At 37.2% G+C, this 20,213-nt stretch overlaps 1 protein-coding gene across 1 annotated transcript; it reads left to right on the top strand.

Annotated features, from left to right (window-relative positions):
* The first annotated feature begins 2,105 nt into the window (after positions 1-2,105).
* Positions 2,106-19,295, top strand: LOC113091363 (melatonin receptor type 1B-like). Its single transcript, XM_026256839.1, has 2 exons — positions 2,106-2,579; positions 18,185-19,295. The coding sequence occupies exons 1-2, from the start codon at positions 2,384-2,386 to the stop codon at positions 19,072-19,074; spliced, it is 1,086 nt and encodes a 361-aa protein (XP_026112624.1). The 5' UTR covers positions 2,106-2,383; the 3' UTR covers positions 19,075-19,295.
* Positions 19,296-20,213: the final 918 nt, after the last annotated feature.

Here is a 20,213-nt window from a genome sequence, read left to right as displayed (position 1 = left end):
GGTCCTTGCTGAAAGGATTCAGTGTTAAGTACTGGTCTGAAGCAGAAAAGATCATATTATCATTGGCAAATTATGGGTTTTAAAATAGAGGAGGCACACTAATTGTATTGGTCTGGGAATCTGTGCTGATTATTATTATTATTGTTTGCTTAAACACTTTAAAATGCCTTTTTGGTTGCTTATAGCCAGAAATACAGACATACAGCAAGGTAATATAATTTCAATTACCTGGACTATCACTTGAGGCAAACATCCATCCCTTCTTAAAAGTCTGTTTTAAAAGAGCCGACTGCTGTAATGTTAGTCTATCCAGCTTAAGCGTGTTCTCACTTTATTTTATATTTGAATTACAATTTGGTTTATTTTTAATTTTTTGCCTATCAAATATTCAATATCGCCACTTGGTACCTTATCAGCGCAGCGAGAGACGTTCAAACCAATGTCACGTAATTATAGCTCAGCTCTCCTCCGACCTCCCCTCCATAGACATATAAATACCATAGACAGTAAAAGAAATGGACACAGCGACCCCATTGGAACTCAATTGAGACAAGTGAAAACCATTTTTTAGCGTTTTTAGCATTTTTTCCGTTTCTGACGTGCAGACTCAAACTAAAGCCCCTTTCACACTGCACGTCGGACCCGCAATATTTCCAGAACATTGCCGGGTCGCCTTCTGTGTGTAAGCAACCACGTCCCGGGATTGATTACCGAATTGAACCCGAGTCGGAGACCTAGTAACATTGCGGGGTTCGACCCGGGACGAGCGCTGTGTGAACAAAAGCCAGATCTAATTCTGTGTGGAAGTGATGACGCGCGTTATCGCGCAACTCTTTTACCGGCTGTTTTGGAGGAAGATCAACGTTCACGACGAAACACATGTGCAAACTGTAATGAAGCAGAGATCAGTTAGTTCCTCACTTTTCGCGCTGACACCGAGATCATTTGCTTGCTTCAGTGAAAGTATAACGTGCCTAGCGTTGTCCACTCGTACATTACACGTTTCGCGCTGATTTCACGTGTCGTTACGGGATCTTCAAGGGTTGTGTGTGAAAGCACGCACATATCCCGGGTCATCACTGGCAGTGTGAAAGTGCAAAATCTAGCGACCAGGGAACAATTGCAGGAACACTTTACCCCTGTATTTGCCGGAATGGCAGTGTGAAAGGGGCTTAAGCTTGATGACGTCAGCAACCTGTCTGACAGATGTAAATCTTTTAGTAACTGTGCGTGCAAACTGCCATCGTTAGGGCCGTTTCATAGTCAACGCATCTGTACGCATACGCGTCCCCGAGGCTACGCATCGTTACGCTTCGGCCGCCATTATGCGTCGTTGCATAGCCAAATGTGTCGTCCTGTGTCGGACAAATGCTAACGCAAGTGAAGTTCTGCTACTAGATGGTGGCACCCGGCCGACTTCAACTTCCGGTCAACTTCCTTGCCGCCTGATAAATACATATAAATATTTATATGTCCATGCTACCTTCCCCTTCTCTATCATTACTTCATCAGATTCGGCAAATTCGCGATAAAAAGCAGAGCTTTCCAAATTCAGTAACATTTTATGGTATTACAGCTGTGAAATTACAAACAAAAAATACAAATTCTGAGACATGAACTGAAATTAATTGTAAATTTTATTAACATTAAAAATATACTTTATAGGTTTACTTACCACAGTTAAAATAAAGTGCTCAATTTCATTTTAACACCAAAGGATTTGGGTTTCACGAGACAAACCAGTTCGATTCGCTAACTTTTCTGGTTACCTAAACATTTTAAATATTATAATATAATTATATATTTATTTAATATACATCATTAAATATACATGTAGCTTATTATAATTATGGATATCACTATCCCCATACCTCCACAGACTCAGTTTTAACAGTTCGCAGAGGCTGTGGACTAAATTGAATCCCCAAACTGGTTACGCTAATCGCTGCAAAGAGAGCTCGAGAGGCTCCGGGCGCCAGGGATGCGACGCAGACCTCCGCTGATGTCTGTGCCGTGATGTGTGTGTGGCGTCTGAGCAACAACCCGGAGTGGGTGTAAGTCAGTGTGATCCGAGGTGACAATCGAGATAACTGTTGGTCCGACAATGCACCGACTACCAAACATGCATTTGAATTAAATGGAAGCTACTGGGAAATTCGAAGGGATTCTTCTGTGAAAGCTATTGTGCGATGGAAGTTATATGAAAACGGCTTTTAAACATTGCAGTAGATTTTTAGGTGCTCGTTAACATTTTATAAGTGAAATGGATTGGTTATATTTTTGGGAAGGTGAATAGTTCTTTGTGCCAACTTTGATTTTTTCCTTTGAAGAATGGATCAAATAAAATAAAAACTTAAATGTGGCGTTACGCTGGTTCCTAAGAATGGCATTAATGAAGGCGAACTTCAGCTGTCTGGATAGTGTCTCCCGTGGAAACAACTGCCTCCCTGCCAGGAGCACGTCTCCCGGGGTAGCGGCCACCCTCGCCGGCGTGCTGATCTTCACCACCGTGGCTGATATCGTTGGAAATCTACTGGTTATCCTATCCGTGTACAGGAACAAGAAACTCAGGAATGCAGGTGTGAAAAGACACAGAAACTGTAATGTCAGGCTAATATCATACGTCTTTTGTGTAGCTTGTATAGATGACATTCATGTTTTAGATGAGAAATTAAATAATTTGCAGAGTAAAGTGTATAGCTAAAAAGCATCTAAATTTATTAAAGTTAACGCAGCATTGTATTTTCTTGTTAGATTAAGTTGTTTCCAGCTGCTGGTGTCAGTGTGGCATGAACCATTTTTTATTTGTTGGTAGAGGATTCATCATAATACGCAGAATTTCATTCACATTATATCAGCTACATGCTTTTCTCTCTGTAGGTTTTGATGCACCTTTTCCCTCAGAATTAAAAGAGACACCAGCAAAACATGTCTTTTTTTTTTTTTTGTGCAACAAAACACAAGATGTTGAATGACATAGTGATTTTTCATGTTTCTGTTTTGCAAAAAAGTCAGGAAAATGTAACCCAAGGCAGGATCACTTCATCAGAAGCACGTCAGCAAACAACTCATTTTACAGAGCTTCATACAGCAGGCAGTGCAATGAACAAACAATAAGATATGTGAGACTGTTATAGGGCTGCAAGAATATAAAACACACACACATTCTTACCAACTCTCACACATGCAGTTATGCTCAAAAATCTATAGTGAAAAATATTTAGCATTTTTCTAATTTAATAGATTTAATTGCAAATTATAAAGGATATACCAGCATATTTGAAAATATTCCAGTGAACATCTTTGCGGCAGTCGTGGAAAATCTGAACGTTTGTGTAGTGGAGTTGATACGGTCATTGTCTCAAATTTTATTATTTGACTAGAAATTGTATATACAGGTGCATCTCAATAAATTAGAATGTCGTGGAAAAGTTCATTTATTTCAGTAATTCAACTCAAATTGTGAAACTTTGGTTCTTTTAATTGTGATGATTTTGGCTCACATTTAACAAAAAAGCCACCAATTCACGATCGCAACAAATTAGAATATGGTGACATGCCAATCAGCGAATCAACTCAAAACACCTGCAAAGGTTTCCTGAGCCTTAAAAACCGTTTGGTTCACTAAGCTGCACAATCATGGGGAAGACTGCTGATTTTGGGAACTTTACAAGGAATGGACTGAGGCTATGTCAAGGCATCAACAGCCATCACACACAGACTTGTCAAGGAATAAAGTAGGAATAGGAAGTTTCCAAACCAATGTCACTGCACCTGTTTACCAAGAAATTTTGGAGCATTTCATGCTTCCTTCTGCTGACCAGCTTTTTGAAGATGCTGATTTCATTTTCCAGCAGGATTTGGCACCTACCCACACTGCCAAAAATGGCAAAAGTTGGTTAAATGACCATGGTGTTGGTGTGCTTGACTGTCCAGAAAACTCACCAGACCTGAACCCCATAGATAATTTGTGGGGTATTGTCAAGAGTATTGTCAATCACCTCCATGCCACGCCAAATTGATGAAGTAATTAAAGCAAAAGGAGCCCCTACCAAGTATTGAGTACATGTACAGTAAATGAACATACTTTCCAGAAGGCCAGCAATTCACTAAAAGTGTTTTTTTTAATTGGTCTTAGGAAGTACAGTATTCTAATTTGTTGAGATCGTGAATTGGTGGGTTTTTGTTAAATGTGTTCCAAAATCATCAGAATTAAAAGAAACAGACTTAAACTACTTGAGTTTGTGAAGTTAATTAATACACAAGTTTCACAATTTGAGTTGAATTACTGAAATAAAGGAACTTTTCCATGACATTCTAATTTATTGAGATACATCTGTAATCTTTCTTATTTAATTTTACAACTTTTTTTTGCCAATCAGATTTTGTCAGTTAGATTTTGCATCCTAAACTGTTAGTGTCTTCTCAGACTTTCTGACCTTTGTACATCTGCTAAAGGATCTGTTGCTTGCTACGTTGTCTGCTTTCTTTTATTGTATGTAATCTTATACAGGTGAGAGCAAAAGAGCAGATCTCTTCCTGCAAGGGGTAGATATCTCTATCAATTTCAGTGCTATACAAGTTCATTGTTACTTCACATGATCAGGCTGTAGTAGGTGAGAACGACCATGATCTGAGCAGGGCAGACAGAAATCGAAAAGATTCCATTAGAGCTGAAGTGCCGTCATCAGACACACTCTTAAAGGTTTCTTTACTGGCATCTATGGTTCCAAGAAAACCTTTAAAGGTCCTGTTTTTTGCGCTTTTTTGAAGCTTTGATTGTGTTTACAGTGTGCAATATAACGTGTTCACGTTTTGTGTGTAAAAAAACACAGTATTTTTCACACAATTCACCTATCTGTATACCGCTATTTTCACTGTTATAAAAACGAGCTGATGACTTCCTTGTTCTATGAAGTCCCTCCTTCAGAAATACGTAACGAGTTCTGATTGTGCCAGCGGTTCCTGTGTAGTGATTCGACAGCAGCTTAGAGCATGCGGCCCTCCTGGAAACGTGATTGGACTAGTTTTGAGAAGCAAGTGGGCAGGATTTGTTTTGAAAACCCAGCAATCCTGATCTGAACCACAGACAGTAAAAGAAAGCACGTGCTGGAGATCACAGGAGCGTTTTTACTGACGAGATTCACATGAAAATCGCATTCGATTTTTTTTCACAGCCCTAACATCTAGTTAACAAAGCTAAACAGCGTTGCCCTTTGTGTAATAAGTTACAGAAACTGTTAAACGCACCAACTTAAATAATAAAATACACTTACCGGTTGTGGTCCATAAACAACGCCTTCTCCAGACAAAGAGGGAACTGCTCCATCTTTCAAGAATAAACTTTGTGCGAATACAGCATTAACCTGATTGAGATTGAGGAAGCTCACTGTCCTCAGCAAAATTTGCTGCACATAGTTTTACATGTGGATTATAATTTTCGGGAACCGAGTTAAACATAAATTGTAACCATTAATCTCCATGTACAGCTTCCCTGGGAAGCCCAAACAAAGGTGATTGGACTCTGAGATGAAAATAACAGCGTTTCAACGACATGGCGACGAACACAAATGCAGCTCTTCCTCTTCTCCGTTGGAGCGCAACAAGGCCACACCCCCTTTTTGTGTATTCATGTGGGCAGAGGTTAGTCAAAAAACTGTTTTAGTGATGTCATTACTGCAGGAACTAGAGGAATGTAGTCCAAACGGGTCGTTTTTTGTAGGCGAATTCTGTTAAATAAAATATCTCGCTTGGCATTGGACTTTGAGCTTTAGAATTTTACAGATATTATTTATACTCTAACGACAACATTACACACTAACTAAAGTTTAAAACAAGGGGATCACGAAGAACGGGACCTTTAACATCCATGTAAACTTCCCATTGCCTATAAGTTTGTAGTGGAAAAGGGTTCTTCACACTTAGAAAAAAATATTTTAATTATTAACCCAAAGGTTCTTTAAGCAACCAAAAATGGTTCTTATGTTGTGTCACTTGGAAAACCCTCTTTTAGAACTTTTATTTTGAAGAGTACAGTGTGCTGTTTACATGTGTTTAAAGTCCTCTGGGAGAAGAGAATTTCTCATGATTTGAAAACAGTGGTTAATTGTCCATATTGGGCTCCACAGAAAGGGAATTATGAAAAACGCATCAATCATAATGAAAAAAAAATTGCTTCAGTGTGGGCAGTGTTGTTCTCTTTGCATGTTCCTGTCATCAGACCGTTCTGATCTCTGTAGCTGCTTTGGTAGTGTGATGAAATGTCGCTGCTTCAGATCATGCGGTGTTTTCCCAGAGTGCCCTGAGCCATGAGCTACTTGAGTAAATGTGCAACCCTGTATGTTTGCAAAAAGAATGAAGATCCAGTATTGCCCAGAGACATCCATTTCCTGACAGCGATGGACAAACACCAGATACTAAGCTTACACACACACACACACACACACACACACTACACACATGATCAGTGTAAGGATGTGTCAGTAAGACTGTAATATATTTATTTATTCATTGGTTTACTTAGATAGGAACGGAACAAAAATTATGATTTCAGCCAGAAGAAGCTGAAAAATATGCATTATAGAGAGTATAGCATAAAGGCCCTATAAAGGCTTTTCTCAACAAAAAAAAAAAAAAAAAAATACTAAATAGAAAAAATAAAATACAATATTAATAATAATAACAATAATAATAAATTGATTGCCAGTTTTAGAGGTACTCTCAACAATGGCAACATATTAGAAAAAAAAAAAATCATTATAATTTGTTAAACATACGTACAGCTCTGATTTATTTTAAAACAGCACTTGACCATCATTGCAAAACGCTGTTCTGCTTTTAATTTTAGTTGGTAACATTGAGTTGGGAGCTCTTTACAGAAAAAGCTCTTTGTCTTTGTGAAGTTCTGTGATGATCACAATAGGGATCAATATAGGGATAATTTAGAATGTTAGATTCTGGATAACTCTGTAAAAACCTGTGCATGATGGAGAGAATGCTGTAGAAAAGAGTGGCACACGATCTGCTTGTGCAGTTTTGGTGCTTGCTTGCTTTTTTTTGTTTCTATTTATGGGCTTTAATGCCTTTGAGCACAAGACAAGTGGAGAAAGGCAGGAAACCATTGGAATTTACAAAAGTTCTTTACATCTCAACATTTTTAAATTGGTAAAATTGTTACTGTTTTTGGGGGGGGGGCATTCTTATGCTCACCAAGGCTGCATTTATTTGAACAAAAATACAGTAAAAAGTAGCAATGTTACTTTACTGTCTTTACTGTCATGTTTGATCAATTGAATGCATCATTGATGAAAACAATTACTGAGCTTTTAAGTTTCAAATACACTTCTGATGGGGTGGCCTTTACATTTTCACTGTTTGAACATTTTCCCTTTTGCATTACGGTGTCTCCATTAGCAGCACCAGCACACTGCAGTTCATCCATTATGCCTCACCTGAAATAGCAGTAGTGCTTGTCTTGGCATTGGCACACACTCAGGGCTGCTGATGAGCAGATGGCTTTCAGTGGAGAGGCAATGAAAACTACTCTCAGTGTAGTAATACTCACATATGGTGAGTAAAGAACGACATGACAGTATATATATTCTCTACTCTTGCTAAGGCAAGCGTACTATTGCTTATAAGGAAAGTTATAGGTATTCGAACAACCCTTAACTTCAGTCAAGGGCAGCCAGTTGTACTCCTAAAGGGCTGTAGACTTCAGGTCCGACCTGCACCATCACACCTGTCTGTAATTTAAGTACTGCTGAACATGAGTGGCTTGTTCAGGTGTGTCATTTTCCTATAAACATGATTTATACCTCAATTTGTGCAGCTTGTTGAAGAGAACACCGGGGCAGCTTCATAGCAGCATTATGACAGCCACCACAACTCCTTGGCATCCTGGCAGCAACTTTTGCACTTCTGCAGAAAATGTGAAAAATAGTTACGATTTTGACTTTGACATGCATCATAAATTCTATTAATGGCACCTCAGTCTATGACAACACACACTCAGTCAATGCACCATTGCCTCACATAATATGCACAAACACACACAAATCTAGTGTCAGCATTATTAAATGTGTCTCCAGTTCACACTGAGGCATGTTAATGCTCTTATATGGTCATTTCTGTCCTGAATGGGTTTGAATTAGACTGGAATGCATGTGTGCAGATGAGAAAGTGTTGAGATGGAGTGTTACAGTGATTGTGAAAGTCTTTGAAGGCAATGATCATGTTTTCTTGCTTGAGCTGCAGCCAACAGTCTGACTGCTGCACTTGACATCACACTCTCACTGGACACTCAGCAGCAGTAGAATATCTCACCACAGCAAAACTGCAATAATAGAAGAAAAATGGTCATTTGCGTATTGCAGTATGAAGATGTTTTCAGCTGGAGTGGGTTTGATCTGTCTGTTGGCAGAGCTCTTGGGATGGTTGGCTGTTTTATATGACTGGCTGGTGTACAGGAATAATTCAGCATTAAGTACTTATGGAAATGAAGGGGGAAATACTCCCATTCTTTCTTTTTCATGCATATGCATAAACAGTCCCACACACAATGCTTTAAAATGTGGATACATACAATGGCCTCTAACAACCTCTTAACTGGTTTTTGGGAGTGATAATAAAAACAATGTAGACAGAAAAATAGTAATAATAATAATTAAAAAAAAATACAAAAACAAAACTTTAAATAACATTAAAACTGAATATAAGTGAAAGTGGAATTATATTAATAAAAACTATCAAAATATCTCAATGATACTAAAATAATACTCCTCATAAAGAAACTAATTATGTAGTAGTGTTACCCTTTGAAAAGTAACATGCTTTTACATGATTCTCTCTGTTTATCTGTTCTATGTTTCTCTTGCTATCTACCTTTTATTGTACTAAAGCATTATTTTCATTGATAATTTTTTTTGTCAAAGATAAACATGACACACTCATGATCTAAAATACTGATCATGCTCACGCAACTCCTACAATTCGTACACAGCTTAAATATTCTTCCCATTTCATATATTTTAAATAAATATAATTTTAAGAAGATTTTTTTATCAAAATAATTAGCAATTTATTTAAATTGGAATTGATTTATTTAAAAATATTAGTATTTTAAAAAAAGAAAGAAATCCAATTGTTGTAGTGTAACACACTTTAATCCCTACTTAAAAAGAGATTGCTATATTGATTGCTGTATTATCCTGTATTGCATTAACCTTCACTTGTCCTTCACGTCTTTTTCTCTCGCTCTCTCTTTCTCTCTCTGTGCTTCCACTCAGATGTTTTATTATGCTACTGGGATGTAGAAGGGAACATAGGTCTGTGTGTTTACATACCCCTAGTGCTTGTGAAAGGTGCTGGGGTTATGTGTACGTGCGTGTTCAGAGCAGTGTTGGTGGTGATATCTCACCGCTATCTCATGAATTTTATAATCCAATAATTCAACAGGTGATGGATGACACATTTTATAGTCCACACGTATATTCCTGGACATCAGTGTGAGAAATAAAGATGAGGTTTGCAGAGTTATAAGAGACTGTGATCTGTGTACTAAAATAAGCTGGTAAATGCATTTTAATATAAGCTAATTCCAGCAAAGACGAGCAGAGCCAGACTATCCATTAAATACATTTATGACAGCACAGACAGTGCAGCCAGATCAGCCTCATCCTCACAGCTACCGATAACCTCAAATTCACTCACAGAGGTACTGGTGGAAAAGAACAGGTAATTGCATTTTAATTGTCTCCTCTGAAACTCAGCTGCTAACTGCAGATTTCCTCTTTTCCCCCACGCAAACAGATTTATTAAAAGTTCAAATCCAATCTTTTAGCTTTCTGAATGCTACATCTCTCTCAGAAAAAAAAAAAAACAGAAAAAATCATTCACTATCAAGCCACACTTACATATGTTAGTGTGTGCTTCCTATTGCAAATTACAAATATTTTGCATAATTTTAAGAATTATATGAACTTAAGTACAGGTGTTTTATATAGACTAATAGGAAGCGTGTGTGCATGCGTGTCTGTGTGGTGAGGTTGCATAAGCATAAACATTCAGCCTTGCTTCAGTCCATCATGCACCTCAGGTACTGATGAAGTATGTGATATTTTCTAGGAGAGATCACAATGATATTAAAGTATGATTTTTATGAATTTCCATTTGTTGTAGACTGTTAGTTTATGGCATATTTTCTTAACTTACAGATTGCTGTCGGTTTACAGTACCTCAAAACTCTAAATGCAAGGTAATTTGCATTTAACTCTCTCAATATACATCATTTTGAAAACATTGGAAGTAAAATAATCAGATTTCATCAGAATGTGAGTTAATGGAGCCATAAGTTGGAACAAAGATGTGAAATCTATTCTGGACTTCCCTGGCAGTGGAAGAAGACTGCACTGTATGCATTTCTGAAGCCCAAACGTCTAGATGGAACTCAGAACATGCTGACAGCTCAAAACAAGCTTTCCTCCAACTAGCTGTTTGCAACAGAGTGAATATTGAGAATGAATTTGTATATTTTTGACAAGACGCTTGCCTGGAAAAAACCTTTTATGTGCCTCCATCTTCAGGTTTCCTCTCCAGATTCATCCTTGTTTACTCTTTGCCAAGGACTTTTTTCTCCAGTTTTGTGCTACAGAATCTCAGAGCTGCTGAGTTTTCACGCTCAGTGTTGTGACTGCTTATAAAATCATCTCATCGCCTGTTGACAATGACAATATTGTATCCATCTGGAGCAAAAACATGAAGCTGCATATCTGCTGCATATGTTTCAATGAATTCTTCCTCAGTTTTATCATTTGGCCACAAGGTAAATGTTAAAGTAGATGGTTGTGAGGTGTTCATTTGATCTTGTTTCTGTAGGCGGCAATGCTACATTATTTTGCGGTTCTTTAACATTGGCATATAGTGTTTTCCAAACTCTGTACCCTCTTTATCAACCCCAAAATAAAATGTATAGAATGCTTTAATTTGCAATACACTGTATATCATTTAGTATTTCAATTAATTGAGTAAAGAGAATAGCACATTTTTAAGTTAAAACATTTATTTGAAATAACATAAAGACACCATAACTTTGTCCTATGTCTTAATTTAGTTAAATGCACTTATTTCACAGCTCTCTGTAATGCTTGATTATAATTGGTCTATCACAACATTGATCATTCATATTTCCTTTTGTCATTTGGTGAGTGTCCATTCTGCATCAGGCTTTACTTTTTGATAGTGGCCAGCTGTCTGTAAACTAAACCCACATTTGTAAATGTTATTCACACAAATTAACATTATACAGTACATAGATAGAATGAATTAATGTGTTAACTATAGAAACTAAATGTGCAATTAATCATTTTCACATTTTTTTCTGTTCTCTAATATTATTAATTTATCATTTCTGTTTACATTTAATATAATAAAAAAATGATTTAATGCTTTCATCCAAAGCAGCTTACAAATTAGAAAAACAAGCAATTCATCTTAAGGAGGAAATAACATGAGAAGTGCCATCAATACGCAAAATAATCACTATGTCTAGGGTTTAACAAAGCAAAATTTTAGGCTGACTTCAGAATAGCATACTTTTTCTGACAAATACCCTGAAGATATGAAATAGCCTATGCTTTTTCAAATAAATCTTTGTATTAAATTACAACTTGCACCTTGCATGTCTTAACTAGCAAGGTATTATATTTTGATGAAATATGACAAACACACTGCACTGATAAATCATGCAGAGTAACAATATATTAAAGGGATAGTTCACCCCAAAATTAAAATGTGACGTTTAGCTGCTTACCCCCAGGGCATCCAAGATGCAGGTGACTTTGTTTCTTTAGTAGAAAAAAACAGAGATTTTTAACTGAAGCCGTTGTTGTCTATAAGTCTTATCATTTCAGTGGATGGGAATCACGGCTTTGAGAGTCATAAAACACAAACAAAACCAAATTAAACCCTGTGGCTCATTGATGTGTGAAAACACAAAATGATCAGTCTGTAAAAGAAACTGAACAGTATTTATAGTTTTTTACCTCTGATTTTCACCACAATGTCTGAACTGTCCTGAGCGTGTTCGCATCTTCTTCATTATCTTCTTTTTCTTGCTTTACGGCGGATCACAGACTTTTAAGTGCATTAGCGCCACTTATCTCTCAAATGGACAATTGACACTCCCAATTGAGATTGTAGATAGAGGGTCCTATTTTAACGATCTAAGCGCATGGTCTAAAGGTCATGGCGCACTCAGGGCATTTCTGAATCCACTTTTGCTAGTTTAAGACAGGAAAGCGGTCGGCGCCCCTGGGCGCACGGTCTAAATTGGTTGTCCCTGAGGTAAAATCAGTAAATAAGGTCCATTTGTTTTATGTTCTCCCACGGATCTTCCATGTGACTCACACATGCTGATTCTAAATCCATGATTCAGGGTTGTAGAACATATGTTCTTGTGTAGAGTTTGCCATGAGAAATTGTAAGGAACCCAATTAAACCTGTACAGGATAATTATGTGGATTATAGTGGTCCTCAGACAGTCTTTCCTACCCAGGAGCTGTCCTGATATGAGCCGCAGACAAAATAAATCTGTTTTCTTTTTCCTGCTCTCCTACTTTCTCTCCCAGACATGATATATGATGAGCCTCTGTAAAATAAGTCTTTATGTCCCTTAAGTCTTTATGTCCCTTAAGCTTGATGAGGAATAAAAAACAAGAGCAGACTCATGTGCATTCAAGCTGGAAGATAGTGATAAAGGAAAGGTTCAGTATTCGCACCTTATCTCTCATAATTGTGGTGTTATTAGATGTTGAAATACAGCTCTTTAAAGGTTTGATACGCTGATGGTACCTTTACTGTGGGTCAGGTGATCCTCTGACAGCTTTGTAGGTCCATGCAGATTTGAAGCGAGCAACTGCGAGATGACTGCAATGCAGATCCAACTGAACTTCAACTTCTAAAGGGAACAAGAGTAAGACAATGTAAAAAAAAATCTTTATTTAAATGAAAATATGCAACTTTTCTGTCTTAACTCCAAAAATTAAGATAAAAAATAAAAAAGAGATTCTTTTTTTTATAGCTTTTTTAGTTTTTATCCGAAATACTTTTCAGCTGAGAAATAATGTCTTTGTCTGATGCCAACAGTACTGATTCTCCATATAAATGTCATTGTAAATGTCAGTGTGAAGCACCCACAGTGACCTGTGTGCAATTCCCTGACCATTTTGACTGTTGCCAGAGGATCCATTTCCAGTGACTGTTTGAAAAAAGTCAAAAACTGCTTTTTCGAGCCTGAGGTCTGACTTGAGCTTAGATTAAGGATTCTGCTCTGATCTCAGTGATGAGCTACAGAGAATCAGACCACTGAGGCATTCGAGTGCACTACTGAAAAAGAGTTTCAGCTGAATAGATATGGCAACCTTGGATTGGACCTTGAAAATTATTTTATGGGCAAGTAGGTTTGTATTTACATTATATTTGTTACAAACATTATATTTTAAAGACATCATATTAAGAGTAAATAAACAGTAAATTATGAGATCTCTGGTTTTACCTCTAGATTATGTAACTTTTTATGTTACATAAAATGTTTTTACAGTGTATTTTCTAACATGGTGCGTTTTTCCATGTCAAAGCTTATGATAATTATTCAGGCATTCAGAATATTGATATAAACAATTTGACAATTGATATTATTATGCAATGCTCAGTCATCACAACAACATTTGTATAAGAAGTACAGATATTTCAAGGTTATAATTTCTGCATACACTTCTGATGTCAGCACAGAGAGCGTGTCCAGTGTGTGATGCTTCGGGTTACTGGACTCGTGCTAGACTCATGGCGGGATATTGTGAGCTTGTCAAAGCACACTTCCTGTCAGTTGTGGCTTCGGGTTGACAAAATGTTTGGCAGGCTGAGACTCTAGTCAAAATGCCACTGTAGATTTAAAGGAAATGCTCTGATAAATCATTTCTGATGCTAAAGGAGACACGATGAGAAAAGTGCAGATTTAAGGCTGTCTAACATCTGATTTTGTGTTTGTGTGCAATTGTGCTTACCAGGCTGATGCAATCTGAAACTGAATCTTGTTTATCTCCTTATGACAATCTGCTGTTTGGAACAGGCCATGAAATTGTTCTTCAGCCTCAAAAAGAAAATTATCATATAATAAACAGGATCCCAGAGATGTAAATCAGGTGTTTGTTTTATTAGTGAGTATGTTTTTAACCCCACCCTCAGAAAAAAGATAGAAATGTCACTGGGGAGGTACTATGTACATTGAAGGTACATAGAGGTAAGTAAGGTACAAAGATGTCATTTTTATCTTTTGTCCCTTGACAGCTTTGTATGTTTTGTTCTGACAGAGTATATAAAGTGTGACCCAGTCTGAAAATGTTATAATACTTCACATGAGTGGAAGCCATAGCTGATGTCAGGTGTAACATGCACAAAAGGCAGCAGCTCTGATGCAATTTGAAAGTCTGTTTGAATCCGTTTTACTCATTAATGCAACCTTCATGAGTTGGCAAGCATGTTTAGTTTTCCTGACATGTAATCTTTTTGGCTCCTTCGGTATGAAATGAAGGTGGAGTGTGATGAAGGGAAACAGTCAATGAGAGTCTATGAATGGAAAATTGCCAGCAGAACAAATGTGCCCTGATCAGAGTTGCACAGAGCCAAAGAATAATTGAAACTGCAGAAATGAGCTGCATTTGAATTCAGAGAAAGATTTGTAAATGGGTTTAAGGGGGCAGCTCAATCAGAAATGCATTTTTGCACAGACACAATAAGGTCATTTTTAGAGAAGATGTATTTGCCTGACTGTTTTGCTCTGGAGGTGGAACATGAGGCTGAATTACTTAGCTTTTAAAGGCAGCCAGACGGGGTCTGGGACTGTGAGTTTTTTTATTATCTTTTAGAGTGTTGTGGACACTGTGAGGAGACTTAATGTTAGTCTGCAGGGATAATAGTTCTTACAGCGCCTCCGTAATCGAGTTATAAATTACATACTTGTGTCTGTATTTCTATCAGACCACACACAGTCCTGACCCAGACTCTCTGTCTTACCTTCACAAACACTCTTTTAAAGGGCACTTATACTCTGTCTGAGAGGTGCACTATGCTGATATTACAAAAAAGATATATCTGTGAAAGAGACTTTACTACTCATACTTCCCTTTTATTCAAATATCCTTTTCTATCTCTGTTTCAGTTTACTTTGATTTAGAGTATATTTGCAGTGCCAAATATTTTGTTGCTTAGCTTTTAATTATAGAATTAAAATGTAAAATAAAATATATTAAATTAAATATACATTTTTAATTTAATTTTATTTATTTTACATTTACATTTATTCATTTAGCAGATGCTTTTATCCAAAGCGACTTACAGATGAAGACAGTGGAAGCTATAAGTGTAATATAAGTGCTATAACAAGTCTCAGTTTAGTTCTTATATTCTCAAATGCAAAATAAAATAAGGATTAATAAGGAAGTAATAAATAAATTAAAAGTACAATAATACAATAATAATAATAATAACAATAAAGTTATAAACAAAGTTACAGAAAAAAAGAGAGGGGAAAAAGAGCAATAGTCAAAGTATATGTTTAGTAAATGTTTAGACATGGTTACTCATTGTCCCTCATATGGTAACAGGCAAAGGCATCTTGTGCACAGCAGTCCTTGTGGTCCCCTGAAGGGCCGTTCACACTGACAGCGATTTGTAGTGACAAAGCAACTGGAAGTCATTCATTTTCAATGAGAGTTGGTGATTTGAGGCGACATGAGCAACAGAGACCATTGGCGATGCAACAGAGTTGAGCAGAGTTTAACTCTATGCAAATGTACAATGACATAATCTGACTATGAGATAATATGACAATGAGAGAGCAGAGAGTGGAGCCAGTGTGATACACCACATGATACATTTTGGATACAGGCAAGGGGTTTATGTGAATTAAAGGAATAGTTCTCCCAAGAATGAAAATTCTTATAAATTGTTCACCCCCATGGCGCACCAAACCTGTATGACTTTCTTTGTTCTGTGGACCACAAAAAGGGTCTCAGGGTCCAACTTATTTTTGTCACAGTGTCTGGGTTGTGTTCCCTGGGTTTCCACTAAGTGTCCTCCTTTCCCATGGTGTCTGTCACCTTATCAACTTCCTGTTCCCTTATTTGGTCATCTTGCTCCTTGTTTGAGTTAATTGATTGTTCCCCACCTGTCTCCAGTTCCCTCATCACCTTCTGTGTATTTATACCCGGTCTGTCCGAGTCTGTGTGACGGAGTCCTTGTTTAATGTCTTATGATTATTCATGTCCGTCAATTCAGTCTTGTCTCCTTGTCTTGTTTTCATGTTTGGATATTCTGGTTTTGACCCTGCCTGGACTGTTTACCCCTTTGGATTACCCTTTAATAAATGACTTACCTGCAATTGGTTCTCTCGCCGTGTTTCTTGTAACACCGATCGTGACAATTTTTCTTAGCTGTTGTATTTGGGTTAGCCAGTAATTATCTGTACTTGTAATTTAGTTTCATATAGTTTATAGTCAATGTCAATTTTATTTATATAGCACTATTAAACACAACCACTGGTTGACCAATGTGCTGAACAACAACAATAAAAACATTTCAATAAGACAATACATAATAATACTATAAAACAATACAGTAGAAAATTCTCAGTTTTAAAACGCTGAATCAAAAAGGTAGGTTTTCAACAAAGATTTAAAAACAGTGAAGGTGCAGATCTAATAAAAAGGGGTAATGCATTCCACTATCTAGGGGCAGCTACCGAAAAAGCGCAGTCACCCCTACATTTCAGCCTCGACTTGGGGATGCATAATAATCTCTGGTTGGATGACCGGAGAGACAAGAGGGGTCGGTGTTCAGTCAATAATTCAGAAAGATAAGTAGGGGCAAGACCATTTAATGATGTAAACACTAAAAGTGGAACTTTTAAATTAACTCAATAGCGCACGGGTAGCCAGTGTAGAGAGCGTAAAACCGGTCTAATATGCTCCCATTTTTTGGAGCACGCTAAAAGCCTAGCAGCCGCATTTTTAACTATCTGCAAGCGAGATAGGGCTGACTGACTGATCCTTACAGCGAATTGCAGTAGTCCAATCTACATGTAATAAAAGCACGAATTATTTTTTCAAAATATCTAGTAGATAAAATGGGTTTAACTTTTGCTAGTAGTCGAAGCTGAAAGAAACAGGATTTAACCACTGAATTTACCTGTTTGTCAAACTTTAGACCATCAGCGAAGATAACACCCAGATTTTTTACCCAAGGCTTCACAGAAACATTTTTATCGCCTAGGGTTACTTTAGGCGCAGTAAAATAATTTGATGGACCAAACAAAATTATTTCCATTTTACTCTCATTAAAATGTAAGACATTTAAAGACAACCAGGCTTTCACATCAGATAGGCAAGACATAAGTGCTTCCAATCCATTTGAACTCTGTTTTAAGGGCAAATAGATTTGAGTATCGTCTTCATAGCAATGAAATGACAGACCATGCTTTCTAAAAATAGAACCCAAAGGGAGCATATAGAGTGAAAAGAGAATAGGAGCTAAAATGGAGCCCTGGGGAACCCCACACAACAAAGCAGCTACCTCAGAAGAGTGTTCACCAATGTTAACTCTGAAACTTCGATTTGAAAGATAAGAGTTATACCATTCAAGAGCACTTCCTTTTATGCTTACACAGTGTTCCAAACGAGCAAGCAGGATGGCATGGTCCACAGTGTCAAAAGCAGCACTTAAGTCTAGGATATATTATATATATTTTGATATATTTTTTTTATATATATATATATTTTTGTGTGTGAGTAAATAAAAACAGAATGTTCATTTTGGGTGAACTACGTGCTCAGCACTTATGTATAATTGTAATATGGTTTATAGATGGAACACAAAGGAAGAATTTGGAAAAACAAATGTCTCAATGTTTAAGACTTTTTAAATGATCTTTTTTTTTTCCAAGCTTGAGTAAATGAAGACAGAATTTTCATTTGGGTGAATTTTATTTTACTTTGCTGTTTGCCGTTATCATGTGCAATTGCAATATGGTATAATGTAATTATAAACTTCAATTATTTGTCTAAATATTTAAGTATGCAAATATTCGAATATGATATAGTTATGTCACTCTCAATTTCTCTTTCTTTGATAGGTAACCTCTTTGTGGTCAGTCTTTCTGTCGCTGACTTGGTGGTGGCACTGTACCCCTACCCATTGGCTTTGTTCGCTATCTTCCATAATGGCTGGACAATGGGTTCCCTGCACTGCCAGCTGAGTGGGTTTGTTATGGGACTGAGTGTGATCGGCTCGGTTTTCAACATCACTGCAATCGCCATCAACCGTTACTGCTACATCTGCCACAGTTTCCGCTATGACCGGCTGTATTCTCGTCGAAACACCTGTCTGTACCTGCTGCTCACTTGGATGCTAACCGCTCTGGCCACCGTGCCCAACTTCCTTGTTGGTTCCCTAAAATACGACCCACGCGTCTTCTCCTGCACATTCACCCAGACAGCAAGCTCTTCTTACACTGTCTGCGTTGTTCTGATTCACTTCCTTGTTCCTCTGGGTGTGGTTTCTTTCTGCTACTTGCGCATATGGACATTGGTGATTAGGGTCAAAAGTCGTGTCCGCCCCAATCCAAAAGTCAGAGCGGCCGACCTGAGGAATTTCTTGACGATGTTTGTGGTGTTTGTGCTGTTCGCCGTGTGCTGGGCACCCCTGAACTTGATTGGGCTCGCCGTGGCGGTTAACCCAGCAAGAGTGGCACCGAATGTCCCAGAGTGGCTGTTTGTTACCAGCTACTTCATGGCATATTTCAACAGCTGTCTGAATGCTGTTGTCTATGGGTTGCTTAACCAGAACTTCAGGCAAGAGTACAAACAGATTCTCCGTGCTCTCTGCACCCCAAGAGCACTGTTCACTGAAAGTTCCAGGTACAACACTGAAGCCATAAAGAGCAAACATTCACCGGCAGGAACCAATAACAATGTGAAAGACACCAATATGTACAAGGGTGGAGTAACACACACTCTTTTATAGTAGATCACTCACCATTTACAGTAAACGAACAACCACAATGTTAGAGTACAATGGAGTTAAAGGCACACCAGGGTAACATGCGCATTTTGTTTTATTTTTCAAGATCACCACGGCACTTTTCTAAACATCCATGGTTCACTATGCTCCAGGAAATTTGACTGATCCTTGACTCAGCAGATAAAGTAAATTTTGCACTACACTGACCTAACATATATATATATGTGTGTGTGTGTGTGTGTGTGTGTGTGTGTGCGCATGCGTGTGTGTGACCCTGGACCACAAAACCAATCTTAAGTTGCTGGTATTTATTTTTTGCAATAGCCAGAAAAACATTGTATGGGTAAAAATTTTCGATTTTTATTTTATGCCAAAAATTATTAGGATAATTATTAGTAAAGATCATGTTCCATGAAGATATTTTGTAAATTTCCTACCATAAATATTTCAAAATCTTATTTTTTGATGAGTAATATGCATTGCTAAGAACTTCATTTGGACAACTTCAAAGGTGATTTTCTCAGTATTTAGATTTTTTGCAACCTCAGATTCAAGATCTTCAACAATTGTTGTATCTTGGCCAAATATTGTTTGATCATAATGAAGCATACATCAATGTGAAGTTTATTAATTCAGCTTTCAGATTATGTATAAATCTCATTTTCAAAATGGTCCAGGGTCACATATATTACATTTTATACAGTTATGTAGCAAATGAGAATCAATAAAATTACCAAATATATTCTGAGACAAAGAATGTTGTTAATGATTTTCAGTTTTGTTCAAAGTAATTAAAACAGTAGTTTTTTTGTGAACAAAAATGTGAATATGTGAAAGTATGGTATTTAGGGATAAAGTGCCCCTACTGTTGAAGCTAAAGGCACACTAATTGGAATGAAAATAAATAGCAGGCTCACTTTTCATTTGTTGGCATGATATGGTTAGATTCAAATGGTCAGTATCACGTATTTCTTGTTGAATGAACATTGCTTAACAAATTATGTGGTTGTCAGCCTTTTTATGCATATTAGCAGATTTGCAACTAAAATAAAGAAAATAAAAATGAAAAAAGACTACTGCAGATAGTTGAGTATGTATATGTTCTTTCTTATAAAGATGTGTTGATACCATGGCTACCAACA

The sequence above is a fragment of the Carassius auratus genome, unplaced genomic scaffold (assembly GCF_003368295.1).
Source record: "Carassius auratus strain Wakin unplaced genomic scaffold, ASM336829v1 scaf_tig00214183_4049273_7079891, whole genome shotgun sequence".
In the NCBI taxonomy this organism is placed as follows: Eukaryota; Metazoa; Chordata; class Actinopteri; order Cypriniformes; family Cyprinidae; genus Carassius; species Carassius auratus.
The sequence above is the reverse complement of the archived record's forward strand: the minus strand, read 5'-3'. Positions and strand labels throughout refer to the sequence as shown.

Bases quoted from the DNA above. Each gene is read 5' to 3' on its own strand.
- LOC113091363 (XM_026256839.1), top strand. From the start codon at position 2,384: ATGGCATTAATGAAGGCGAACTTCAGCTGTCTGGATAGTGTCTCCCGT. The intron at 2,580-18,184 runs GTGTGAAAAGAC...TTTCTTTGATAG, and splicing joins CAAGAAACTCAGGAATGCAG to GTAACCTCTTTGTGGTCAGT.